Source organism: Cololabis saira, chromosome 3, assembly GCF_033807715.1.
Source record: "Cololabis saira isolate AMF1-May2022 chromosome 3, fColSai1.1, whole genome shotgun sequence".
In the NCBI taxonomy this organism is placed as follows: domain Eukaryota; kingdom Metazoa; phylum Chordata; class Actinopteri; order Beloniformes; family Belonidae; genus Cololabis; species Cololabis saira.
Window position 1 is genome coordinate 23,493,368 of NC_084589.1, and position 26,885 is coordinate 23,520,252.

Consider the following 26,885-nt stretch of genomic DNA (forward strand, 5'->3'; position numbering starts at 1 on the left):
ATTAACAATAAATCTGGATTCCCAACATCATAATTGTCAAATTAAAAATGAATTTGAATTAATTGCAAATAAACTGAATTCTACCATTTGCTACCTATTGTTACCTATACCTTTATAATTATATATGCTTATGTTAACTTCTAAATCTGTTACCTTTACTAAACCAATATTTTCTCTCTTTTTTTTAACTTTCAGAGTTAGGCAGACTAACAGGTGACCCACAATGATTTGTCAATTGACTACACACAATAAGTTTGGACTTGCAACAGCATAATAACTGTATTCTAATATTTGAATTCATTGCAAATAAATTGAGTTCTATCACTATTTAACTGTTCTTGCTTATCAAACTTACTCTACTGATGGATGCATAGTAAATCACAGTCCTTTTTTCCCAACGCACTGAAGACCACAATGAAACAAACAGATCAGCAGCATTGCAAGCTGTTTGTCTCATTTCTGCTATGTGGTCCTTGATACAGTATTGAGATATATATATATATATACACACACACACACACACACACACACACACACACACACACACACACACACACACACACACACACACACACACACACACACACACACACACACACACACACACACACACACACACACACACACACACACACACACACACACGTGAGGTAATCACATTCAAGCAATGCATTTGCACTTTTGCACACTTTCAAATACCTGACCATTAGGAAATTTGAGCCTTTTTTTTATTCAAAAAATAGAAAAAAGAACAGGAAAACAATGAACAAACCAAGGGAAGTTAGGTTGCAAACTGGAGGGAAAAATGAGAGGAAACAAACAAAAGATGTTAATGGTAGCAAGACCTAAACAAAGTTGAATATCAGGCTGGAACAGAACAGCTGAAGCTGCTTCAGGACAGAGCTGGACCAGGACAGAGAGTGATGCTCTGCTGTCTCTCTGCTTCTGTCAGGACTCTGCCCTCCTCCTGCAACCCAGGAGAGGAAATACAAGTATCAGTATTAGTATCAGAACTACAACAGTACACAGTAGAAACACCTAGTTACTTTTACGTGATTTGGTTGTTTGCCCAGTTATAATAGTATAATGATCTCTTGAAAAAAAAAAAAGAAATCAAGTTGTCCAATACACACCACAGTAATGACATGAATTACATTAAACAGAACTACAGTCAAGTCAGTGCAATGCAGTGTTGAGAGACATTAGGAGACCATCCTCATCCTCATAAGCTTTACCTGTCATTCCGCAGCCTAAATGATATTTAAAAAAATAAATAAATAAATAAATAAATTGATGTATAACTGCAATCACACTCCCTACACATTAACCTTGCTACTAGTATAAATTGACAGGGTTGTTATAGCCTGTTCAGAGAGCAGAATCTACAGTTATCAGCCTGTTGCACGGGTTGTTATGGTTATCTAGTGTGATAGCCTAAACTTTTACCTTTTAATATTCCCTAAATCCTCTAATCTATACGGAGAAAATACGCCAACATAATTAATTACTCGTGTCAATTTAATTCCGATGCCCCACTGATACCAGAATGTAATTCTTTAAACTTTTTACCTCGAACAAGTGTTGCTCCTACCAGCTCCTCCATTGAAATACATTGAGCAGCAGTTAGCTTGCGCTAACTTCCGGGAACTTCCGAGGGGCTCCATGCTCCGCCATTGCTGTGAAAAAACTGAACCATTGCAGTGAACGGAGTTGTCGCCACTCTCTCTCTCTAGTACTCTAGGACGGGGCGGAGCGCGGCGTGTACACAAGAGGCACAAAGTAGAGATAATAAAAACATCCTGCCACAATAACGGACAGGATCATTACTATATCACGATTTGGTGTGAAGCTAGAGGCGAGCAGTCTGTTGAAAAGCCATGGACGAAGTGACAGGCGCCGAGCTAATAGCGGAGTCTCTGAAGACTCAGGTAATAATGTGTGTTGATGTGTAAGAACATGTGCCTAATGTTAAATGTAGTGGGTCAAAAATGTATGGCAAAGTTCAAATGTTACACTGTCAAGGTTGTTAAACTTTAATGGCCGGCTCATTCATACAAAAAACGGCAAATCTCAGTGTCACTTCGCTTAAAACAATGATCTGTCTTTGCAGAAAGTTGAATACATGTTCGGGATAGTTGGTGTTCCTATCATTGAAGTGGCCATGGCTGCTCAGGCTGCTGGGATCAAATACGTAGGGATGCGCAACGAACAGGCGGTAAAATATTATAAATCTGCTACTTACCAGCGGTCAATCTGTGGTCAAACCAGTACAATGTAATGTTGATATCTGTCACCCACCAGGCGTGCTATGCAGCCTCTGCCATTGGATACATTACTGGGAGGTAAGACCTTGATTTACTCAGCAGAGTCATTTGAGAAACAACTATGCCATTATTGTAACTCAAATGTTGCTTTCTGCTGTGCTTTTATCTGAACACAGACCAGGTGCCTGCCTGGTGGTGTCTGGACCTGGACTCATTCATGCTCTGGGTGGGATGGCCAACGCAAACATGAACTGCTGGTATAACCCCAGGAACCTTCACACCACATGCATTAGATTAGATTAGATTGTCCTGTATTCATCCCTCAGTGGGGGAATTCCCTTTGTGCAGCAGCAGTACACACAACTATGGAGGATTTTTTGTGCCAAAATTAAATAAATAATTAATTACATCATTAATTAATTAAATTGGGAATTAAATATATCATTAATTAATTAAATGTGTCATTAATTAATTAAAATTAGAATTAAATATGTCATTAATTAATTAAAATACAATTCATTTTAAGTAAAAATATATATTTATTGTTTCAGCATTGAATTAATTAATGACACATTTAATTAATAATTTCGTGTTGCGTGAGAATCATGAAATGTAAAACTGCATTTAATGAATTAATGACACATTTAATTAATGATTTCGTGTTGCTGAATCATGAAATGTAAATGTAAAACTGTCAGTTTCACTCGTCAAACTGACATATCCAGTCCGATATGTGTGGGAGAGACATTGGCCCGGTTTCCCAGATCAGTTAAGTAGCTCTTAACAGCGAAAGACTTCTTTCACAGGCTCCTTAAGAAGGTTTGAAAGAAGTCTTTCGCTGTTAAGAGCTACTTAACTGATCTGGGAAACCGGGCCATTGTCCATGATGGATGACAGCTTAGCCACCATCCTCGTCTCCCCCACCACCTCCACAGGATGGAGACTGCAGCCCAGGACCACCTTGTCCAGTCTCTTCCTCTCTGCTGTGTGATGTGATAGTGATTGTGGATGTGCATGTGATTGCCACAGAAAGTTCTTCAGAATTCTAGTCATACTTCTAATGAAGTAAAGTTTGTGTGCAGGCCAGTGATTGTTATTGGAGGGTCCTCAGATCGAAACCAGGAAACAGCAGGAGCCTTTCAGGAGTTTCCTCAGGTAATGTGTCCCCTCATGTACATTTTCGCCTCACAATACTTTGTTTTGCTTATATCGGTTTTATTTGCAACTAGGTAGAGGCATGCCGCCTGTACAGCAAGTTTTCTGCAAGACCCAGCTGTCTAGAAGCCATCCCCTCAGTCATAGAGAAGGTCCTGACTTTCTATCTTTATCTCTCTCTGATTATTAATTTATACAAGAAACTATTTAAATATTTTGCACTGGTAGTAGATACTAGAAGTAACTGAGGTTTTGTGGTGTTTGAATGCTCATAGGCCGTCCGCACAAGCATATATGGACGTCCAGGTGCTTGTTACGTGGATATTGCAGGGGACATGGTCAATGCCAAAGTGGACAGGATCAAAGTCCGGTTTGTTACATTTGTATTGATTTTTTTTTCTTATCTTTTAAAGCATTGTATCCACTCTGTAATTCCAGGTGTAATACACTGTGTCTTTCTGTCAGAGACGTGCCATGCTGTCCCCCTCCACCAGTGAGTTTGGCTGACCACAGTGCAGTCACAAAGGCCATTTCTGTCCTCAAAGCAGCCAAGACACCTTTGGTAATCATTGGCAAAGGTATGTGCAAAGAAAACACTTCCCATATAATCTGGAATTATCAGACTGATCTGGCTAAATCACCATACATTCTGTCGTTGTTGGCAAGTGTATTTGGGAGTACTAGATAAATCATGACAAAAGGAATGATGCTTTGTCCAACAGGAGCAGCTTATGGCAAAGCAGAGACTGTGCTGAGGCAGTTTGTGGAAATGAGCGGCCTGCCGTTCCTGCCCACCCCGATGGGGAAAGGAGTCCTACCTGATGATCATCCCAACTGTGTGGCTGCCGCCCGCTCAAGGTCAGACACACTCGCTAAACTGCCCAAGCTGCTAGCATTATTTCACCAGAAATAATAGTAAAAACTCTATAGTTATAAATAAAACGGTTTACTTCAATATATAGTTTTCAAAAGTTATGATGAGGATTTTAAAATGAAATCTTAAAAGAAATGAATCCATAATTACACAGATCTTTAGCTTTCAATCATTTTATAAAGCTGTTATATCCAACTAGCCAATATGATTCTATGTGTATTTACATCTGTACACGATACAGTATATTTGGAGAACTTTTTGTGCTTTAGAGCAACAAATAGTTTTGCAGATGAGACTTCCTTTTTTTTTTGACAAATATTTCTGGAAAGGGGTTTTCCACAATAATTATTTTATATTCATCAGTGCTTGGTATCCTCTGCTGAATTCGCCAATCTGATTTTATGCTTATTGGCGTCTTGCTGGTTAATTGTGCGACCAAAGTGTTTTGTCCCAGTGACTCACTTTGTTAGAGGAGAGAGATGTGGAAGGTTTCTAGTTGGTTGAAGCAGCTTCACTTTCAATGTTGCAAAGGTTTTTTAACACCGCCCGGAGATCTGTGCCTCAACAAAATTGCTTTTAAAGACAATCCTTGTTTAAAGACAAGTCTGTCCACCACGTAGCTAGGTTTTCATTCTGACATACACCAGAAACAGTCAAACGTGATCTAGACAGGTGTGTGATCACACAAAAAATAAAATTAAAGACCGATATGTATTCAGCAAAGTCTTTAAATCCCATCTTGTCTAAATACCCTCCTTTGTTTGTTTCCAAGAGCCCTTCTTGAGGCTGATGTTGTGCTTCTCCTTGGAGCCAGACTCAACTGGATCCTACATTTTGGTCTGCCACCCAGATTTAACCCCAAAGTTAAGATCATCCAGGTGTGTAAATGACTGCACTTACAAAAGTAAGAATAGACTCTATTTTAAAGGGGACCTATTATGAAAAACACATTTTCTCTTGCTTTAACATATATAAAGTGGTCTCCCCTCAGCCTGGCAACTCAGAGAAGAAGGAAAGCAACCAAATTCTGCAGTGTCTGTACAGCCGCCCGGATGAGCCGTCCAGTGTGATGTGACTTCTACGAGCCGTTCAGATTCTGCGCATTTTCGTTACATAACCAAAATGCAAACCACGCCCACAATTATAAAACCGTTTAACTGCATGCGAGCATCCTACTATCGCGTAGCACTGCGTGACATCGGACGCTCTCTGTTCATCTCCCTCCAGCCAGCTGCCACTTTATTGAGGTTTTTGTAGTGAAATGAGGAGGAATCATATAGATAACTTCTCATTTCAACTAACTGGATCATCCGTTCCTCATCCATGACCGTTTCCTACAGCGCTTTCAACCGGCTATCAACGCAAGCGACAGGAAGAAAATAGAAGCAGGGCGTCCGACAAATGTTCAGCTCAAAATGGCGCGGCACGCTGCGTGGCCCTGCGGCCAATTAGGACAGTCCAATAGAAAATAAAGCAATGGAATTGATTTTGTAACTGACGCTCGCTCGCATCGCATGCAGTTAGGACACGGTAACTCCGCCGGCCGGAGCTTCCGCCATTTTTTCGTAGCAGTTTATCGCGTCATTCAGGCAGCCAATCGGCACAGTGTTTCATTCTCATAGCCTCCCCGGCCACTCAGAATCCCACATAGATAAGGAGGTTAGAGCAGGGGTTCTTAACCATTCTGACCTTGGGGCCCAATTTTTTCAGTACAGAGTGGCCCGGGGCCCATTTAAATATAAACACTCAAACATCATAATATATATATATATATATATATATATATGTGTGTGTGTGTGTGTGTGTGTATATATTCAAGTAGCCTCATAGTTGTATCAACATCTGCATCTGACTGTTATATTAAAAAAGTACATATTTGCCAATTAACATGTTTAACTTGAATTAAACATATTTTTTTCTCTTAAAAATAAAGTAGATTTTATTTTATTTTTCAAATGCTATCTTATTTTATTTCTCTACCAGCAGTTTGAATTTCCCCTTTTCTTTGTTAATTGTCTCAACACATTTTTATACTAAATTAATATAAACACATCTTAACAATTTAACAGTTTTGCAGTTTTTCTTTCTTCCCCTCTTTTAATCTTATGCCCTCACTTTCTGTCGTTCAGTGAGAGAACTGAGCTCTAATTTCTTCTGTCAGGATTTTAAATCTGGGCTGGATGGTGTCAGGTTCTCATATGCATGTGAAGGTGCTCATTGTTGAGCCTGAAATGATATTTAGTTTTAATTATGTTCACTGTGGAGAAAGCTGCTTCACAGCTGTATCTGGACCCAAACATGGGCAGGATGTTTTAAGATGGTCAGTTTATTTTTCTGTGACTTCAGTTCAGACTTGAGTGGATATGTTTGATGAAAAACTTTGTGTTTTGTTTCAGTGGCGTTTCACTTTCGCACTTTGAACGCCACGGTCTCTGAACGTATGAGACACTGGTTTTGTCCCAGTGGGAAGACTGAACAGGATGGATTTGTCCATTCCGGGTTGCATATTTAAAATACAGCGAGGACAAAACTTAGTTTGATTTTACTTTAAGTTATTTACATTAATAAGTTGTCAGGACTCAGTGTGTCGGGTTCATCCGAGCCTGATCAGCTGCGACGGGCACAGCCCGCACCGCAGCTCTCTGGTCGCGCTGCAGCAGTTACTTTCCGATGCTTTTTCGAAAGCCCGAACAGTCCAGTCCAGCAGACACGACAGCCCACGCATCTACATCTACCATCCTTCAGCAGTAACGACGGAGCCCACCGCCCGAGCGGCAGCCTCAGCCGACCTCCCCGGCCGCGGGGACGCGCCGTGATAAATGATCACGCCGCGCTCGCTCGCTCTGGGCGCAGACCCAATTAATCGATCCCTAATCCTGGCGGATCTAAACCTTCTCTGTGCAAAATGAAGGATTTTCTCTGTAAATACACACCATTTCTCTTACTATTACACGTACAGCTAGCTGAGTGTCTTCTTCTCCTCATTTGGTTGGGAGTTGCTATGCAGTCCCGCGGCCCTCGCGGCCCACATGTACAAAACTGAATTCTTTTTGGCGGCCCACTAGATGGCGCTCGCGGCCCAAGTGTGGGCCGCGGCCCTATGGTTAAGAATCACTGGGTTAGAGAATGGGATGATAAAGACATGGTTTAGAAGCTGAATTTCTCACTCACTCACTCATCTTCTTCCGCTTATGCGTTCCCGGGTCGCGGGGGCAGCAGCCTCAGCAGGGATGCCCAGACTTCCCTCACCCCAGACACTTCCTCCAGCTCTTCCGAGCGGAGTCCGAGGCGTTCCCAGGCCAGCCGAGAGACATAGTCTCTCCAGCGTGTCCTGGGTCTTCCCCGGGGTCTCCTCCCGGAGGGACATGCCTGGAACACCTCCCTAGGGAGGCGTCCAGGAGGCATCCGGTACAGATGCCCAAGCCACCTCAGCTGACTCCTCTCAATGTGAAGGAGCAGCAGCTCGACTCCGAGCTCCTCCCGGGTGACCGAACTCCTCACCCTATCTCTAAGGGAGCGTCCAGCCACCCTGTGGAGGAAACTCATCTCGGCCGCTTGTATCCGCGATCTTGTCCTTTCGGTCACTACCCAAAGTTCATGACCATAGGTGAGGGTAGGGGTGTAGATTGACCGGTAAATCGAGAGCTTCGCCTTTCGACTCAGCTCCCTCTTCACCATGACCGGAGCAGGAGTCTGTTCGCATTGCCGGCAGTAGATCAGACTTGTTCCCGGTGCATGTTGGACTCGGGCAGGGCTGCCCTTTGTCACCGGTCCTGTTCATAATTTTTATGGACAGGATTTCTAGGCGTAGCCAGGGGCCCAGAGGGGATCCGGTTTGGGAACCACAGGATTTCATCTCTGCTTTTTGCAGATGATGTTGTCCTGTTGGCTTCCTCGGACCGGGGCCTTCAGCATGCGCTGGGGCGGTTTGAGGCCGAGTCCGACGCGGCAGGGATGAGAATCAGCACCTCCAAAACCGAGGCCATGGTTCTCCACCGGGAAAGGGTGGCGTGCCTTCTCCGGGTGGTTGGAGAAGTCCTGCCTCAGGTGGAGGAGTTCAAGTATCTCGGGATCTTGTTCACGAGGGAGGGAACGATGGAGCGTGAGATTGACAGACGGATTGGTGCAGCGTCCGCAGTTATGCGCTCGATGTACCGGACCGTCGTGGTGAAGAAGGAGCTGAGTCGAAAGGCTGAATTTCTCATTTATTTAGCAAAAACAAACAAAAGCTTGTTTTTAAGACATTCAAGGCCTGTTTAAAATAGGTATTATATGCCATAATAGGTCCCCTTTAAGAACTGATGACTAGAAAGAAACTGTGCCTGTTTCATTTGGTGTTTTTTTTTGTCTTAAACTGCATGAGGTGTGAACTTCCTCATCACACATTCTCTCTCACCAGTTTTTGTGTTGGAGTCGGTGTATGCATCACTTTAAATGTATCTGATGGTAGATGCATAAAAGATGCAGGCAGACTGATTTGTACTGGTGCTTTGGTGTGACTGAACAACTGTGTTGTTTGTGCAGGTCGACCTGTGTGCTGAGGAGATGGGTAACAATCTGAGGCCAGCTGTTGCTCTTCTGGGAGACATCAGCGCTATCGTCAATCAGGTCTGATGCAAAATAATGACCTTTTTTGTTTTAAGATGCACTATATTTATATCGTTTGTGTCTGCGTCTTGTGTTGAATGGATTGTTCTTTTTTTCTTCAGCTCCTGATGTGTGTCCAGAAAGACGGCTGGAAATATCCCTCTAATACGGAGTGGTGGGGCGTGCTGCAGAAGAAGATGGCTGCCAATGCACAAATGTCAAGAGTGGGTTTGGATCACTTACTGCATCAGAAGTGTCTTAAACCACATCTTACATGTTTTTACAAGATTCCATCTTGTTTTTCATTTTACAGTCGCTTGCTCTTAAGACAACTTTGCCCATGAACTACTACACAGTGTTTCATCACATTTCTCAACTGCTGCCACATGACTGCGTCATTGTCAGCGAGGGGGCCAACACAATGGACATTGGGCGTACGATGCTGAATAATTACCTGCCTCGACACAGGTACACACAGGAAAACAAAACAGTGGGCTGACTTGATAGAAACAAGTGCAAGTTATAAAACAAAGGCAAAGTGTTTTTGATGCATCAATTAGCTGGGTTGTAAATGTTCACATTACGCTTTGTGTGGTGTTACTTACTTGGATAGCCCTAAGTCTAGCTGATTTTAGAGGGAAAGCAAACTGGATGATTATATAGTAGAGGATAATTTCATTTAACTTATTTTAACAAGATAATACCACGGAAAACGATCAGCAGAATTATACACGAGACAGGAAGGCTTTTTACACTAACCCAACTGCCGGTTGTTGTGCACTTGCCTCCAGATGTAGCAACCCTTTCAGTATTAACAGTTAGAAGAAAATATGTGACAATTTGCTGGGTTTTTTTCTTAAAGAAATGTAAGCACATTTTTAAGGGGATCTTTATTTTCCTTGAAAGAGTTTTTTTTTTTTTGTAAATTTAAGCAAGTCTTCGTAGTTTCTTCTTTTTGCATACTGATTGACCCTGATGATGTGCAGGTTGGATGCGGGCACCTTTGGAACAATGGGAGTAGGCCTTGGGTTTGCAATAGCAGCAGCTGCTGTGGAGAAGAGCTGCAACGAAGGAAAAAGGGTCGTGTGTGTGGAAGGAGACAGTGCATTCGGATTTTCTGGCATGGAAGTTGAGACCATGTGCAGGTGGCTTTTGCTCCATTGATTCAATATGTGTGATTTAACCTTCTTGTGCAACTTGAAGTCATAGTCTTCTGGGGTTTTTTTCAGATACAACCTGCCTGTGATCATTATTGTGGTTAATAACAATGGGATATACAGTGGAATGGATGCTGAGACATGGAAAGAAATGGCAACAATGGGAGATCTGACCTCTCTGTGAGTCTTGTATAAGAGTAATTGGTCATCATGCTGTATTTTCCTTTTGGTTGCACTTACTGTATGCACATGATGCGCTGTGATGTAATGAAAGCAACATTGCCTGTAGAGCCCCTGTTGCCTGCCTGTTACCCGACGCCCGTTACGATGAGGTCATGACAGCATTTGGAGGTCGAGGGTTTCTGGTGAGGACGGTGGAGGAGCTGCGCAGCGCCTTAGAGCTCAGCCTGAGTGACTGGGAAAGACCCAGTCTCCTCAACGTGCTTATTGATCCTTCATCAGACAGAAAACAACAGGTACCTACAGCCATGTACAAACACGTATAGCAATAGACCGTATGACATAAATGTTGACTTTACATAACTTGTGTTTTGTAAACTGAACGAGCACATTGGACAGGCTTTGTTGTTACCCAGATCAGTCACATGACCTTTTTGGCTGGGACAACAGGAAGCAAATTGCCAATACATGTGTTAAGCTTTCGAAACAACATCTTGAACATAGTTAACATGAAACACTTGCTTCTTTTCATACAGAGGTGAGCTCACAGGCAACTGCCAAGGAGGAGAAACACTCCTCCCTGTGGCCAGTGGCTGGAACTACTGTATAGGTTTTACAATAGCTAGAATAGCAGCCATGGCTAAATCAGAGTCAGTTCTGTTCAGCAACACTTTTTTTTAATTATCTTTTTCATTTTTGTTCACCCGAAGAACAGGAACTTACATGGTTTAAGGTGTGGGGCAGCTGTTGACCTGGCATAATCGGGCACATCCCATTGATGCACAGCTACACAACCGGCGCAAGTCTTATTGTGGCTACTAACTGGAGTACGCTTTATCACCCGAGTCCAGAAATCAGAATCTGTACCCTTTCAGTATTTTTTGCTGGTGGCCCACGAGGAGCAGAAGACAGAGTGAATGACGCTGACAGTCACGGCTGAAAAGATGATTGTGATTAATAGCAGCAGCACTTATGGTCAGGATTTTGTATCAAGTGGAGCATCATGTGACTCAACTCTCATCTTGTCCTCACATCGCAATGTGAAGGACATGCAATACTGAGATCTAATCCGTCCCCTGCAGGTGCACCACAGAGCTGTTGTCTTCCACTCACAATCCCTCCACCTCACACCAACCCGACCTTTCTATTTCAGGGGTCCCATAATTAGAAAAGCATAACCCCCTGTGTTTATGTTGAATGTATCCATGCAACCCTGTGCAGACACGGTTGAGGCCTGTATTGAGGTCTGTATCCATGGTACTGACCTGCTTAGCTGCACAGGCCAAAAGAAAAAAACTTTTTTTGATGTGCCCTCAGTGTTACCTGACAGATATGCATTTTGGTTAAAGTAGAGAATAAAACAATACATTTTCTGTTTGCATGAGGATTCCAAAATCAGTTGGTGTCACACATAAAAAAGCTGAAACGCTCTGTCATCCCAGCAGATCCAGTGTAATGCTGCGTTGTCTGTTTTTGCAGGAGTTTCCTTGGCTCACGCGCTCCAACCTCTAGACCCGGAGCTCCGCTCAGAGCAAATCCAAGCAGCAATGACAGCTTTCTTCAAGAATCTGGAAATCATAAGGGTGCCTTCGTTATTTTGCTGATTCTTTCTGTGAATTAACAAATTATACTACAATTTTACTACATGATAATATGCCACAGTAAAACATTTTTATAAAATATACAATGAATGCTAATTTTATATTAAATCAATCATTTTTGCCTAAAAAAGGACTGTAACAGTTTGTTTGTATGATTGTTAATCTATTATGTTAAATTGGAACAGGTGTTCTAATGATTGTTATATGTTCTTAATAATTTTAAACAATAAAATGTTAAAAATATTTAAAAAATGCATTCACGTTTTTGTGGAGTTCCGTGTTATTTCTTGCAGTGCTTTTTGTGCAGAACAAAAAAGCAAAACACTTTCTCTTTAAAAAAAAAAGAGAAAATAATTGTAAATCTCAGCACCATAGAGTTTGTTGACTCACGTTGTCTTTAAATAAACTATTATTCGAGCTGCATATTTAGTCTAAGTAGTAACACCATTACCCTAAAGGTGCAGTTAACCTTTTCAATTGTAAGGATGACTGTATCAGGACATAATTCATCAGTGATAATAATACCTGGCTTCATTTTTGTTAAATAAAGATGGTTTGATATCTGAAGATGTTTATCTAAAATAATGTTTAAGAGTTATATGCCACCTCAAATATACGACGGAGTATTAGGGCCAAACTAAGACAAAAAAAAAATGGAAATTACGAAAATAAAGTCATAATAATATGAGAATAAAGTCGTAAAATTACCAGAATAAAGTTGTAATATTACGAGAATAAAGTCGTAATATTACGAGAATTAAGTCGTAATATTAAATATATTATAAATATATAAATATCACTTCACAAGATGCTCAATATTCCTAATTTTAACACAGGGAGAAGATGCTCTTCCTGTTAGAGTTCTCATAAATTAACACTTTATTCTCGTAATATCAACACTTTATTCTCATAAATTACCACTTTATTCTTGTAATATTACGACTTTATTCTCATAAATTACCACTTTATTCTTGTAATATTACGACTTTTTTCTCGTAATATTACGACTTTATTCTGGTAATATTACGACTTTATTCTCATAATATTACGACTTTTTTCTCGTAATATTACGACTTTATTCTCGCACCATTATGACTTTATTCTCGTAATTTTACGACTTTATTCTCATTATATTATGACTTTATTCTCGTAATTTCCAATTTTCTTTTGTCTTAGTTTGGCCCTAATACTCCGTCGTACAAATAGGAGTCCACGCTTCATTTTTTTTTTAAGGCAACAACGATTTTTTTATTTTTTAACAACACGAAGACTGATCGTTGCCAAAGCACGCACAGGTGGGCTCTAAAGGCTGATTTATGGTTCCGCGTTACACCAACGCAGAACCTACGGCATAGGGTACGCGGCGACGCGCACCGTTTTTGGCGCGTCGCCGCGTACTTACGCCGTAGGATACGCCGTACCCTACGACGTAGGTTCTGCGTCGATTTAACGCGGAACCCTAATTCATGCTTAACGCTTTCATACAGAATCCTATTTGCAGTGAAGCCTACTCTGAATTTCTCTGCCGAGTCTCCCCCAGAGAGGGGTGGAAACAACAATAACACCCCCTACAGTAGTAGAGATCTAATATTGGCCCCGGGGGCAGCTGGCCATCTCTCTTGTGTAATTTTAGCACACACTTATGCGGAGGGGAGATTTAATGGGCATTGGTGAGCGCAGAGGGGAAGGACGAGGAGGCACGGACGGAGAGGTGTGTGAAGTCTGCCCGAGCTCAGGCGTAAAGTCAGGCGTCGATCTGAAGCAGCATGACTCTTCTAACACTTGGACTGTACCTGCCTCTGTGCTTCTCTTTATTATTTCCAGCCCCAGAAGGTAGGACTATTTCAGCCCGGAGCATGGATGTGTTGCGTGTACAATGTCGTGTGAGGGAGTGCATGTATTCACAGGTGTTTTGGGGACTGTACAGGCGTAAATTCTGAATGTCTTGTTTTGAGAATCATATTGAGCTCATCTTATCACGGTCCACTTGTTTTTATTTTCTTTGCTTCCTATGAGGTAGTCTGGAAATGCCTCTATAAATAGCAGGAGCAGCTTCAGTCCTTCAGTGAGGGGCAGACTTCAGCCCTAGGAATCCTGCTGGATGGGCTTCAGGATGTTTGCACCTGTTTCCATGCTGTCAAAGATTTGTGATGTTTACTATGTATGCATTTTTATCAGATTTCCCTCAGTTGCTGATGCATGTCAAGGTGTCAGGAATTAAGCATTTCGTCATTCATATTCATGATCAAATCTGGATTGTGTATCACTGCTGCACAAGTTAAAGTAACATGTGGGCATGAATTGTTTGGGCTGTCCTCTTACAACTTTATGTCGTGATATCATGTGTAACTGTACTGTACTGTGCACTTACTGTCCAGCTATGAGGTTCAACATTTTTCGGAAGTTCAACCCTGCTTGCTGTTTACTGAGTCCTCCTCCACCCCCACTGTTTCCTCCACCCCCTTCACTTCTCTACACATTTGTGAGTCAAAGTCATGTGACTTTTTATTGTGGAAAATCTGGCTGTTAATATGTCCTTGGTTTAAGCCCATATGGCCCCATTGACTGACCCCTAGGTGAGGTTGCTGGTTAAAACAGTCTGATGCTCGCGCTCAGAAAGTCCTTTGCTGTGGGTTGTAATTTGTAAAGTCAGAAATTGAAATACATTTGCATACAAACCTCTGCAGCAAGACGTTCAACACAATGTCATTTTATTCCTCTGATTTTCATCCAATACAAATTTCTCAAGCCTTCAGAAAATTGCAGTTTGTATTTTTGTTTTACAGAACATAGACTCATTCCGTCATGGTGATGGATTTGAATTGGAGATAGGAGCATTGGAGATGGGAGCAAAGCAAGGAGAAAAGCAAGGAGAAAAGCAAGGAGAAAACAAGCAAAACAAGGAGAAAAGTTCTGACTGTGTCCGGGGCCCTGCTGGACCTGCTGGACCTGCTGGTCCTCCAGGACCACAGGTAGGGCGTCCATCGTCATTCGTCACTCGTCTGTCTCAAATAATGCACTGCTTTCGGTATCTTGAGCAGGTCTCTTACAGTTTGACATGCCTAACTATGAAAATGGCTTGATTGCAAATCGTTTCTCCGTTAAAGTACAGTATAACATGTAAAGAATTAGTGCTCCAACAGCATATTACCTCCATCTCCTCTCCAACTTGACAGTTCCTGCAGAGCAGGAGATGGGGATTTCTCTGGCCCATGCAGCACAGCGGCCCATTAACACACTACATTTAGCTGTGACACAAATAGCTTTTTTCCGCTGCCTGCCAGTGTGCCACACATCTTCTCAGAAACTGGTCGGAGGAGCTGTCTGGTTGGAAAGGTGCAGTGTGTCGTGTAAATTCCAGGGATTACCAACACACACACACACACACACACTCACGTCCATCTGTTTGTGTTCTCCACTGAGGACATTTCTAAAGACATTTTAGCTCACTAGTTGGTCAGAACCAGGTTTCCTCTGCTGATGGTCCCGTTTCATTTCATGAATGAAAAGCAGTTTTACCAAACGGCTGTTTAAGTTCTTGTTAGCTGCTCATTTCGTGGTATTACAGCACCAGCAGGGCTGCAGCAGCATTTCAGTATATCGGGGAAAAAAAACAAAAACACAAGGCATTTCTTAAATCGATGAAGGCCAGTCAGCCTTTAGCTAATTAAAAATGTAGCTGTGCTCTCCTGGAAGCAAACACGACTTTGTGGTGGGATGTTGTGTACAATAAAACTCATTTAGATGACCATCTCTATGATTTATGAACAATTACTTATGTTCTGTGGTAATTAGGGTCCACCTGGATTACCGGGGATAAAAGGATCTAAAGGAGAAAAGGTAAGCAGTTTATTTCATCCGCCCACACTTTATTTTATAATATACTTATTATTTTTTTTATAAACTCAGGTTTGATCAATCTGCTGCACATGGCTGAAAAAAGTATATTAAATGACTGCTGTCATTGTCCCTTCCTCCACATCCTGTTATCAGGGAGAAATCGGAAGACCTGGGCAAAAGGTGAGTCTCCATTAATCACTCCATATTCTTTGCCACTGTAAGTGGATTTGCTCAACAAAAATGAGATACAAAGCCTCTGTCTGCTTGCAGACTCTGAGGCAGAGAACTGCCAGGGCGTGCACGTCGAGAAACTGCATGCAAGTACAACCTTGACAGGAGAAAGAACAGACACACTGGCAGGATGCACGCGATGCTGCACTGCTGAGGCAGCCTGTTTTTTTTTTTTATTGCAGATTGACTTGCCATGCTGTTGGTTTCCTCTTGTCACTGAAGCAGAGGATACTGCCTCCCTGTATACCTCCAGCATCAGGCCCTCCCTCTGCGTTAATGATGCACACAGCTTTACTAAAATATTAGATGAAGTAGCAGAGAAGTGACCTCCTAAATGATCTGTTGCTGTGATGGACGGGGAAAGGCAGCCCCGTATTGTGCAGTTTTGCAACGCTGCAAAGCAATTTAGCATAGTGCTTCAGCTTGATCATTAATCATTTTATTCCCAACAAGCACAGACTCATGTTCCATATACAGCCCATCATTTAATTAAAAAGAACAAAGTGGCAGGTCTCGTTGAAGCCAGTCTCCCTCCCTACAGATGTGCTGTGGTGTCTGTTAGATGCTGCAGTGAATAGCTGTTAGGTGATACAATGTTTTGATGTATTTTCTTTTATTAAAATTTACTTTATAAGGCAAAGAGAAATGAAAGGCCCTGATTTATAAACTGATATGTCATGTCAGGGTCGGACAGGGCCGCCTGGGCTGCCAGGGAAGCAGGGAGTGGCCGGATGGGCAAGTACAACAGGGGCCAAAGTGAGTAAGTTATACTTCATGATGTAGTTTATGTCAAATACGAGAGCAGTAAGTGGCAGAATGCAAATGTGTCAATAATCCCAGTCCTGTAAAGTGAATGATGGTAAATTAAATTAAAGACACTTCGAGGTTTTGGGGTTTGGAAATCATTTTTGGGACGTGCATAAATATTTTAATAATGAAATGATGTGATGGTTTCTTCTTTCTCAGGGTGAGAAAGGTGACCCGGGGTTGATGGGCTTGCCTGGAGCCAGAGGAGTAATTGGGCCAAGGGTATGATTCTCATATGAAATCATCTGTGAAGATCTCAACTTTACTCTCTTTTTGTTTTATTTTGTCTCATTTTTATACATGTTTAATTCTAGGGTTTACCTGGGTATAAAGGGGAAAAGGTATGTGTGTACTCATGATTATCATTCAGTTAGAGATAGTATAAACAAGATATAAATAAAGTAGGACACTGTTTCCTGCTCCATCAGGGTTCCGGGGGTGATCTTGGTGAGACTGGAATGAAAGGAGACAAGGTGGGTAGCGTGTATCAGCCGTACAGTGCAGTCGCCTTCATGTGAAATCAGAGTTGATGTAAGCTGCTCTTCTTTAACACACAGGGTGCAATGGGCTTCTCGGGAATGCTTGGACAAAAAGTAAGAAATATAAGAGCTACACTCTAGCAAGCAGAGGTTTGAGTTTGATTATGAATATCACCCTTTTTTTTATTAAATCATTTGTTTGGCAGGGTGAAATGGGTCCAAAGGGAGAGCCTGGAATATCAGGAAATAGAGGACCTACAGGCCGGCCGGGGAAGAGAGGAAAGCAGGTGAGGAGCTTGTGGGTGGAATCTGTTATGTTTGTATCTTAAAGGGGACCTATTATGGCATCTAATACCTATTTTAAACAGGCCTTGAATGTCTTAAAAACAAGCTTTTGATTGTTTTTGCTAAATAAATTAGAAATTCAGCCTCTGAGCCATGTCTTTATCATCTCATTCTCTAACCTCATTATCTATGCTGGATTCTGAATGGGCGGGGATATGATAAGGATGCACTGTGCTGATTGGCTGCCTGAATGATGAGATACACCGCTATGAAAAAATGGCGGAAGCTCCGGCCGGCGGAGTTAGTTGTGGGCGTGGTTTCACGCATCGGAGGCCAACCGATGTAAATCGCTCCCGTCGTTACGTAACGACAGGAGCAGAATGTCAATGGCTCGTAGAAGCCACATCACACTGGAAGGATCATCCGGGCGGCTGTGAACTTGTGAACTTGCGAATGCTCTTAACTGTTTTTATACTCGCTTTGATGCTTTTGATTTTAGCCAGGAAACACAGGAAGTGAGTCATAAAGTGATTGACGATCAGCACTTTTTTATCTCCCGGAAGACGTTGAAAAATCTTTCTGTTCCCTTAAACCAAATAAAAGCCATGTTTCTGATAACATCTGTGGCCGCTTGCTAAAATCTTGTGCAGTAGAGCTGAGCTCTATTTTTCAGTATATTTTTAATCAGTCTCTAAAGATGCAGCACGTGCCAGTAGTCTGGAAGGATGCTGTGGTTATCCCTGCCCCAAAAAGCAGTTCTCCCAAAAGCCTCAATGACTTCAGACCAATCGCACTGACATCGATTGTAATTAAATCTTTTGAGAAACTTGTAAGATCAGAAATTCTGAAGAGAACTGAGCATAACCTTGATCCCATGCAATTTGCTTATAGGCCCAACAGAGGGGTCGAAAATGCCACAGTAACTTTATTAAATTTGCTTTTTAAACATCTGGAGGGGAAAGGAACACTTGCAAGACTTTTATTTATTGATTTTTCATCTGCTTTTAATACAATTCAACCCCATGTTTTAGCTTTGAGGCTTTTAGAACATTTTAACATAAGCAACAATCTTGTGGGCTGGATTCTGAACTTTTTAACCGACAGGACACAGAAAGTGAGAGTGAATGGAACTGTTTCAGAGCAGGTTAGATCCTCCACTGGCTCCCCACTAGGATGTGTGCTCTCCCCTCTCTTGTTCATCCTCTATACAGATATGTGCCGTAGCAGCAGAGAGGATAGAACCATTTTAAAGTATGCTGACGATACGGTTATTGTCAGCCTGCTGAAAAACAATGAGAAATGAATATTTCTAAAACAAAAGACATGATCATTGACTTTCTCAAAAACAGTGCCCCCAACCAAGAGGTTACAGTTTTAAAAGGTCAGGCAGTGCAGTGTGTCAGCACATATAAATATCTTGGAACTGTCATCGACAACAAATTGAACTTTGAAACAAACTGTCAAGCTGTGTACGAAAAGGGACGCGAGCGCCTGTTTTGTCTGAGAAAACTGTCCACTTTTAACATTGCCAGGACCATGCTGATCTTGTTTTATCATGCTTTTATAGAATCAGTTTTATCTTTCTGTCTTGCTGCATGGTTTGGAAATGTACGACGGAGTATTAGGGCCAAACTAAGACAAAACAATTACGAGAATAAAGTCATAATATTACGAGAATAAAGTCGTAAAATTACGAGAATAAAGTCGTAAAATTACGAGAATAAAGTCATAATATGATGAGAATAAAGTCGTAATATTAAATATATTATATATATTACTTCACAAGATGCTGCTCAATATTCCTAATTTTAACACAGGGAGAAGACTACTCTTCCTTCTCATAAATTACCACTTTATTTTCATAATATTACGACTTTATTCTCATAAATTACGACTTTATTCTCGTAATATTACGACTTTATTCTCGATAATATTACGACTTTATTCTCGTAATGTTACGACTTTATTCTCGTAATGTTACGACTTTATTCTCGTAATGTTACGACTTTATTCTCGTAATGTTACGACTTTATTCTCGTAATGTTACGACTTTATTCTCGTAATGTTACGACTTTATTCTCGTAATGTTACGACTTTATTCTCGTAATATTACGACTTTATTCTATTACGACTTTATTCTCGCAACATTACGACTTTATTATGGTAAATTTACGACTTTATTATCATTATATTATGACTTTATTCTCGTAATTTCCATTTTTTTTTGTCTTAGTTTGGCCCTAATACTTTTTTTAAACCAAATCGTGAAATGGTCGAGCAAGCTGATTGAGTCTCAGCTTCATCCAGAATCCCTGTATACTAAACAGTTACAGAGGATAGCTGGCTCTATTTTAAAAGACAACCCCCACCCTCTTAAAGGTGAGTTTCAGCTGCTCCATCAGGTCGGAGGTTCATGGTACCTGCTTGTAAAACCAAACGTTACAAAAACAGCTTTGTACCAGCAGCCATCAGTGCTATTAACTAGTGAGAGAAACTGCAACATAAACTTGTATTTATGTTTTGTTTCTTTTATCTTGGTTTTATGAAAAGGCACATTTTTTATCCTTTGACTTGGTTTGAATATTTTAGTGTTTTTATCTACTGATGTTTTAACTTATCTTGCTTCATATCTTGGGGCCATCCTTCTTGTTCTTTTAGCCCAGTGTTTCTCAATCCTGGTCCTCGTGGGCCCCTGTCCTGCATGTTTTAGATGTTTCCCTGCACCAACACACCTGATTCTAATTAAAGGTCCTCATTAGCTTGTCACCAAGGTCTGCACAACTCTGTTGATGACACAGGTACTTGTATCACGGTGTGCTGAAGCAGGGAAACATCTAAAACATGCAGGACAGGGGCCCAACGTGGACCAGGATTGAGAAACATTTAGCCAAAGCACTGTCGTCACTTTATCTTATCCTGTGTTGTTGAGCGTATGGTTTTGGATTGTATGAGGAAGCACTCACTGTAAACCAAATTTACCCAAGGGTACAATAAATAAATCTATCCATCACGGGTGTGTGGTTTGTTGAGGACCCAAACATAGGAGTTCACAAAACAGGATTTATTTGAGCAAAAACCAAACTAAAAGCGCTGCAGAGCAGGATTAACAAAAACACGATCTATCTATCTATCTATCTATCTATCTATCTATCTATCTATCTATCTGCACTGCAGAATTTCCTCCTTCTCTGAGTTGGCAGGCTGAGGGGAGACCACTTTATATATGTTAAAGCAAGAGAAAACGTGTTTTTCATAATAGGTCCCCTTTAAGGAACACAAAACAAGATTTTTAAATGCATGTTTTGTGGAGAAAATACAGCAATCTCACAGTCACAAGTCACACAAGATGGTTTGAAAGTGCACAGAGCAATATGAAAGAGTTAAACCGCATGGGAGAAGTTCATGTTACAAGTTAATAGAAAATAACAGACAGAGTAATAAAAGAATCATTTTTCCTTTGGGCAGCCATGTAGGCCTCACTGTTATTACAGTTCTGTTTGCTGACCATGTTTACAACCATGCTTCAATAGATTCAATTAGATTGTCCTTTGATTAGATATAATTCATGGATTAACTCTTCAAATGAAGTTGAATGATGTATTTATGTGGATTGTAGAAAGCATATATATATTTACATTTACTCTCTGAAGTGCATCCCTGAAATTTTTTTTTCCGTGTGGACTATGTGCACATACTTTAGATCCACCATCATACAATGTTTTGATTGATTTCAGGGAACAAAGGGAGACTCAGGAAGATCTGGTCCTATGGGACCCGCGGGCCCGCAGGGACTTCCAGGACACCCGGGTCCTCCCGGTTCTCCTTCCACAGGTGAAATCCGTAGCAAATATTAACATCTTGAAGACACTGATTTTAAATTGTCATTTTGTACCACCAGGGTTTGAATTTATATAATATACACTTCGGAAGGATTTAGCTTGGTCATTTTTCTGTGCTGAGAATGTGAAAAGCTGCTTTTGCAGCGAGAGCGGAGGCAAACACCCGGTCAGCAATGTAAGAGGCAACACCGCTGGTCTTATTTAGCACTGAAGAAATCCTATCTCCTGAACTGAAACCGGATGCTCGCATGATGACATCATGTGTCTAAAGCTGATTCTCACACATGGCCGGTCTACAGTTTTACAAATATTATGTCAGCACTTAATCAAAGTGACATTTGTCTTGATCAAGTGTCTGTGTGACTGGAGCTGATTGTGCTTGCTTCTTGATAGATAAATCACAGATTTAATTACATTTGGTATTTAAATAGCCTCCTTTAGTCATCGCTTTCATTTCCAAGTCCAGGACTATGTTGTGTTCACCTAACATAATGCATCTACAGAATTTGTTTTTGGTCTTTCTAATAACATATTTTATATAGTGTCATGTCTTTTTATATGCATTTTTTTTCAATGTTTTTGTGTAGGACTCTACATGGTTGGAGCAAAAGGCACACGTGGTCCACCAGGTCCTCCTGGAAAGTGCAGCTGCAGCTCTCTCAGTACCGCTCCATTTGATGATTATACGTCTGAAGCAAACTATCCCAAAGTGCCAGCGGTGAGGAATGGGCAGTTTAGATGAAATACAGCGTTTTCCATCAGAATCATCTAATGCATCACTGAATGCTTGTTTTTTGTGATTGAGTATAATTAAATAATTTGCATTAAAGGATAAAATGATTCCTTCCCTGGAGAAAAAAAAGCTCTGCTTTAACAAACATAGTGCCAGAATGGATGCTGTGTTCAATATTTCAAAAAGCACTTCAACATTGACTCAACTATTTGCTGCAAGATCCACTAAATATATCAAACTTGACAGCAAATCTTCTTTGGTTTAGATATTCGTGGTGAGCAATGAGGAAGAGATGGAGCGTCTTCACACCGATAATGCTCTTGCATTCCGCAAAGACCAGAGATCTCTTTATTTCAAAGACATTGATGGTTGGCTGCCCATTCAGGTAACACTGCACGCAGCCAAATTGTTTCTTTCTTTTCTGAACATATGGTGACTTCCAAATAGATTCACCTTTCTACTCAAGTAACCAAACTCTCCCAAAGACCTTTCCATTCCAGCTGTCACCCTTCCAGTCCATGGAAAATGCACCAGATGATGAAGGTTATTGCGGTGATGGGATAGTGCAAATTTCCAGAGGGGAGGAGTGTGATGACAAAAACAGAGTCGTCACTGACGGCTGTGTCAGTAAGTCTGCGTTACACCGTCTGTAGCAGTTCCTTAGCTGTAGGGGTGGGCAAAAATATCGATATGGCAATATATCGCGATACTTTTCCAGCCGATTCAATATCGATATTCAAAATTTGAATATCGATTTTTTTTTTTGAGCTCAGGTTTTATTTCACATTTTATTTCATTTTATAATTTATTTTTTATATAACACAATTGCCTGTCCTTAAAAAATGAAAAATAATGGACAGAGGTTTATTTATTTATGGATTTATATCTATACTGACTGATCACTGTGCCTGTCCTTGGTTTTAGTACCCATCTTTCTTGTGTTTATTATCATTTGCCACATAATTAAAGCAACCTCATACTAAATGTAATGTTAATTTCATATGATGTAAATAATATGAAAAACATATACAAATATGTTGTAACTTTAGCTTGTATAGTTATAATAAAACATTGTTTTGACTCAGTTTGTCCCATGAATTGTCACTATAATCTGATGAACGTGCAACTCGGATTTTAAGATCCATCACTATCATCTGATGTACATATATACAACTTGGATTTTAAGATGTGTAATGCATTTTTAAATTTTTCGGTGAACTATGTAGAATATAATAATCGGGATATCGCATAATCGGGATATTGCAATGTGTATCGTATCGTGGCTCAAGTATCGTGATGCGTATCGTATCGTGAGGTCCTTCCCAATACCCACCCCTACTTAGCTGTACTTTGTTGTGTACGTAAAACATGAACCCCCTCATCTCTCCATTACCGTAGAGTGCAAACACGCCTACTGCGGAGACGGATACCGCTATGAAGGGGCTGAGGAGTGTGATGGGAAAGACTTTGGATACCAGACATGCAATTCATATCTTCCAGGGTAAGCAAAGAATTTACGTATGGTATATCTGGGTCAAACATAGCTGCATGGGGAAAAACAATTCAGCTATATAACTGGATCTCTTATTCCAGGTCATACGGTTTCCTCAAGTGCACACCAAACTGTGTTATTGACTCCACAAACTGCAAGTATTTCACTTGAGGTGGGGCCTGGACAGTGCAGCGGGACCCTGCGTGTCATTGACGTCACATTTGAGAAGAATTTTTTCGTATAAAAAAGGAAAGGAACAGTAATGCTCCAAGCATGGATCTCAGAGAGAAGCGGCCCCCAAACATTCAACAAAGAAAACACATGAATAAAATACAAAGAAAATCCCCAACACTGGAAATCTAAAGGACATCTGCACTCTGTCTTAATGGGCAGGATTTCAACTGGACCTTCTGACCGTGCCCACCTGCACCGAAACCAACCTCCAAATGCAACAGCTGTGCGACAGCCATGCAGACTTAACTAAGTGCCAGCGGGTATAAGAGACACGGCCCCCGGGGGATTCTGCTGCAGCGTGAATGACAATGCATCGCAATTGCATGAGGCTGGGATTACTAAGACCATGACAGCAGCTTTACTTATTTTCAAAATTTTTTGTACTGTATCCTCAGTATCTCATCAGGAGGTTCTAATGTAAAGGTACAATCAGGCTTGTAATGTTTGAATGAGACTGTTACTGTTGACCAGGAGGCCACACTTGAAAGCTGACTTGTCATAAAACTTCAAAAGGTTGACTTGGCTTCATTAGCAAGTGGTGTACTATACTTTACTTTACAGTGACACTCAGTCTGGACAGGATTTCATAAACCAGAAACTTTCTCAGGAATTAACCGGTAACAGCTCCTGTGAGCATCTTTTCCATGTATGCCTCACTGCACTTCATGTAAATGAAATGGCTTTGACTGTAGACTGGGGCACACAGGTAACTCATACAAAAGCTTTAATGCGTTGACAAGCCCTGAATAATCATGTTGCTTCCCTGTGCTTCGGTGATTAAAAGAAAAAAAGAAAGAAATATGTGAAGGCTTGAAACTGTTAAAAATCTTAATTTTCTCACTGCACAGGACTGGCTGGACTCGTCTGTAGCTTCTAGAGGGGAAGGAATTTAAATTCCAGCCTGTTCTATCCTCATTACTGTATTACTCTAATACCTCTTTATCCAGTCTTTCGGTCTTATACAGCAACAGAGACTCAAAAGTATTCTTAACAGTGTAGATGTAGTCTGCTGCGTGCTGAAAACAACTGTGCCAACATAAGCTGACATTTTCCATAAGCTACCGTGCCAAGACCTTTTCTCAACTACACTTAGATGAAGTCAGGTGTTATAAAATGATTTGTCTGTAAAAGGAATCAAAAGAACAAGACTGTTATTATATGCTTGTGGAAGAAAAAAAACTGCTAGAAGGTGTGAAATACTTCCACTTTGACAAACACGGTTTTGTAAATCACCGTTGCGTTCATCAGCATAGCGAGTGTCTTAAGAAGTGCTCTGTCTAGATTGTAGCTTTTTGCTGTATGAAAAACCTTATAGTGATGAACTGTGCCAGGCACAAAACTGAAATACTGTTGGGAAACTATGTTGAATGTTGTGTTTGTGGTCTGTGCTGCTCTGACGCCGTCTATGCACACCGATGCTGAAACATGCATGTGCTAACGTACTGTACTGTAAGGCTTTATGATGTGCCATATGCATTGTGACTGGGACGTTCATGTAGTCTCATTATTATCTGATATGATTTTTACATTAGTTGTTGATACTTTAAAAGATAAAGAGACAAAATAAACAAGAATTTAAATCTCTGTCAGCATCTTTGAACTGATTGTTGAGATCGATTGGAAACGATGCAAAAACAAACCAAGAAAATAAAAACAAGAAACAGTGATGGATCAGACAGGGACAGATATCTATCAGGTGAAAACTGCAGCTTCCTTTAAAAAGCTGCATTAAACTCAATGGTAAACAGACCAACTGGTGAACTCTGTGTTTCTCAGACATAGCAATGGCTTTTCAGCTTAATGAAGCCCTGCAGAGCTGCCTCTGTGACTGCAGATGAAGGAAGGCGATAAAGGCTGTGGACAGGCAGCCAGCCAGCATTGTAGCCAAGATGTTTGAGGCTGGATGCGACCATCTAAGTATATTACCATGCTGTATTACTTTTCTAAATCACATCAGGACAATCCGTCTGCAAAGAGGCCTGAATAAAAGCTTACCTTAGTGTACTTATCCCATCATGTGCATTCCCCCTGACCAGGCCAATCAGATTTGTACCCCAGATGGCCGACATAATTCTTTCAGCTGTAATAAAAAGGTTTTGTTGTGATCACACAAAAATCCTCAAAGTAAAGTTTATTATCTGTTTTGGACACCTCAAACGTACATTTGTTCTATATCTGACCCTCCCATTCTTGTACACACAGGTCATGATATCGGGTTCTGAGGAAACTTTATTTTTAACTGCTACTTGTACTAAGTTGAGAAACAGATACTGAATACTTTTCCCAGCAAAAGAGGGTTATTGTAGTGCAGATCGGTTGTTGTCACATTGCAGCCATAGCACAAAGGGCAGTGCAGAGTAAGTCACAGGGTAAGGGCGCAGGCCGGGACCCAAGTGTTGGCCAGAGCCAAGTCAAATCTCTGACCTATAGGCAGGAATTACTGGCATGCAGGATGGTTTGGTCCTATCAGAGAACACGTAGCTGTACATCCACGTACTTGTTCATACATGCTGGAGGGGAACGCAACAGTTGATACTCAGTACCACAGTTATTACACAATTAACTAAGTCACTTTGGTGACATGCTTCCAATAGTTTTCATTCAAAAAGCTAATTAGTGAAGTTCAAATAAGTTGGTTGTTCATTATGAAACCGTAAGCATCAGTTAAGTCCTCTGTATCATCAGAAAATTCACAACAGGAAATGTCACTGATGTAACACTGAAGTGTTAGGGCCAACTTAAAACCCTTCTGCTTTATTTAATTTTTGTATTAGATTGAACAAGTTTCTGGAAATCTTCACCCATATTGACATGATAGCATCACAGCTGCTGTAGATTATTTGGCTGCACCTCCTCAAGGAAAATCTCCACCACATCCTAAAGGCGCTCTACTGGATTAGGATCAGACAACAGTGCAGCACATTTGAGTAACAGTAACATAATTTTCATGTTCAATAAACCAGTTTGAGATGATTTGAGTTGACATGTTATCTTACTGGAAGTAGGCATCAGAATAGGAGTACCGGTCCGGTACATTTAAAAAGGGATGGATACGGTTATGGTAGTAACTGTACTCGGGTAGACTGGGGCATTTTAACAGTGCTCAATAGGTACTAACGGGCTTCAA

The 26,885-nt window shown here is 41.0% G+C and overlaps 2 protein-coding genes and 1 long non-coding RNA gene across 4 annotated transcripts; 2 read left to right on the top strand and 1 right to left on the bottom strand.

Moving 5' to 3' along the window:
• Window positions 1-710: 710 nt before the first annotated feature.
• On the bottom strand, window positions 711-1,765 carry LOC133429726 (uncharacterized). Its single transcript, XR_009774646.1, has 2 exons — window positions 1,570-1,765; window positions 711-967 (listed from the first exon to the last, which is right to left on the bottom strand). It is a non-coding gene; the product is annotated as an uncharacterized LOC133429726 (long non-coding RNA).
• Window positions 1,677-11,974, top strand: hacl1 (2-hydroxyacyl-CoA lyase 1). The gene is made up of 17 exons (XM_061716654.1): window positions 1,677-1,928; window positions 2,111-2,215; window positions 2,302-2,342; window positions 2,441-2,521; window positions 3,347-3,419; window positions 3,494-3,571; window positions 3,695-3,789; window positions 3,885-3,997; window positions 4,142-4,277; window positions 5,066-5,171; window positions 8,818-8,901; window positions 9,003-9,104; window positions 9,194-9,348; window positions 9,867-10,025; window positions 10,110-10,217; window positions 10,327-10,513; window positions 11,697-11,974. Exons 1-17 carry the CDS (start codon window positions 1,878-1,880, stop codon window positions 11,727-11,729), a joined length of 1,707 nt encoding a protein of 568 aa, XP_061572638.1. The 5' UTR covers window positions 1,677-1,877; the 3' UTR covers window positions 11,730-11,974.
• A 1,500-nt stretch (window positions 11,975-13,474) lies between these two features.
• On the top strand, window positions 13,475-25,820 carry colq (collagen-like tail subunit (single strand of homotrimer) of asymmetric acetylcholinesterase). 2 transcript variants are annotated; one of them, XM_061716655.1, is made up of 17 exons: window positions 13,475-13,651; window positions 14,197-14,300; window positions 14,605-14,790; window positions 15,614-15,658; window positions 15,812-15,838; window positions 16,574-16,645; window positions 16,856-16,918; window positions 17,011-17,037; window positions 17,125-17,169; window positions 17,254-17,289; window positions 17,382-17,462; window positions 21,195-21,291; window positions 21,887-22,017; window positions 22,298-22,417; window positions 22,518-22,659; window positions 23,431-23,533; window positions 23,626-25,820. In XM_061716655.1, exons 1-17 carry the CDS (start codon window positions 13,585-13,587, stop codon window positions 23,693-23,695), a joined length of 1,416 nt encoding a protein of 471 aa, XP_061572639.1. In that variant the 5' UTR covers window positions 13,475-13,584; the 3' UTR covers window positions 23,696-25,820. The 2 variants fall into 2 exon arrangements, with proteins under 2 accessions (XP_061572639.1, XP_061572641.1); XM_061716657.1 differs by lacking the exon at window positions 14,197-14,300 and having other exon boundaries at window positions 13,568-13,651.
• Window positions 25,821-26,885: the final 1,065 nt, after the last annotated feature.

What these genes read in the sequence shown, in the direction of transcription:
- hacl1 (XM_061716654.1), top strand. Translation starts at nt 1,878, where the DNA reads ATGGACGAAGTGACAGGCGCCGAGCTAATAGCGGAGTCTCTGAAGACT. An exon ending in CCAATGCACAAATGTCAAGA is followed by an intron (nt 9,105 to 9,193) that starts GTGGGTTTGGAT and finishes TTCATTTTACAG; the next exon opens with TCGCTTGCTCTTAAGACAAC. An exon ending in GAAGTTGAGACCATGTGCAG is followed by an intron (nt 10,026 to 10,109) that starts GTGGCTTTTGCT and finishes GGTTTTTTTCAG; the next exon opens with ATACAACCTGCCTGTGATCA.
- colq (XM_061716655.1), top strand. Translation starts at nt 13,585, where the DNA reads ATGACTCTTCTAACACTTGGACTGTACCTGCCTCTGTGCTTCTCTTTA. An exon ending in CGGGGAAGAGAGGAAAGCAG is followed by an intron (nt 17,463 to 21,194) that starts GTGAGGAGCTTG and finishes GATTGATTTCAG; the next exon opens with GGAACAAAGGGAGACTCAGG. An exon ending in ACTATCCCAAAGTGCCAGCG is followed by an intron (nt 22,018 to 22,297) that starts GTGAGGAATGGG and finishes TCTTTGGTTTAG; the next exon opens with ATATTCGTGGTGAGCAATGA.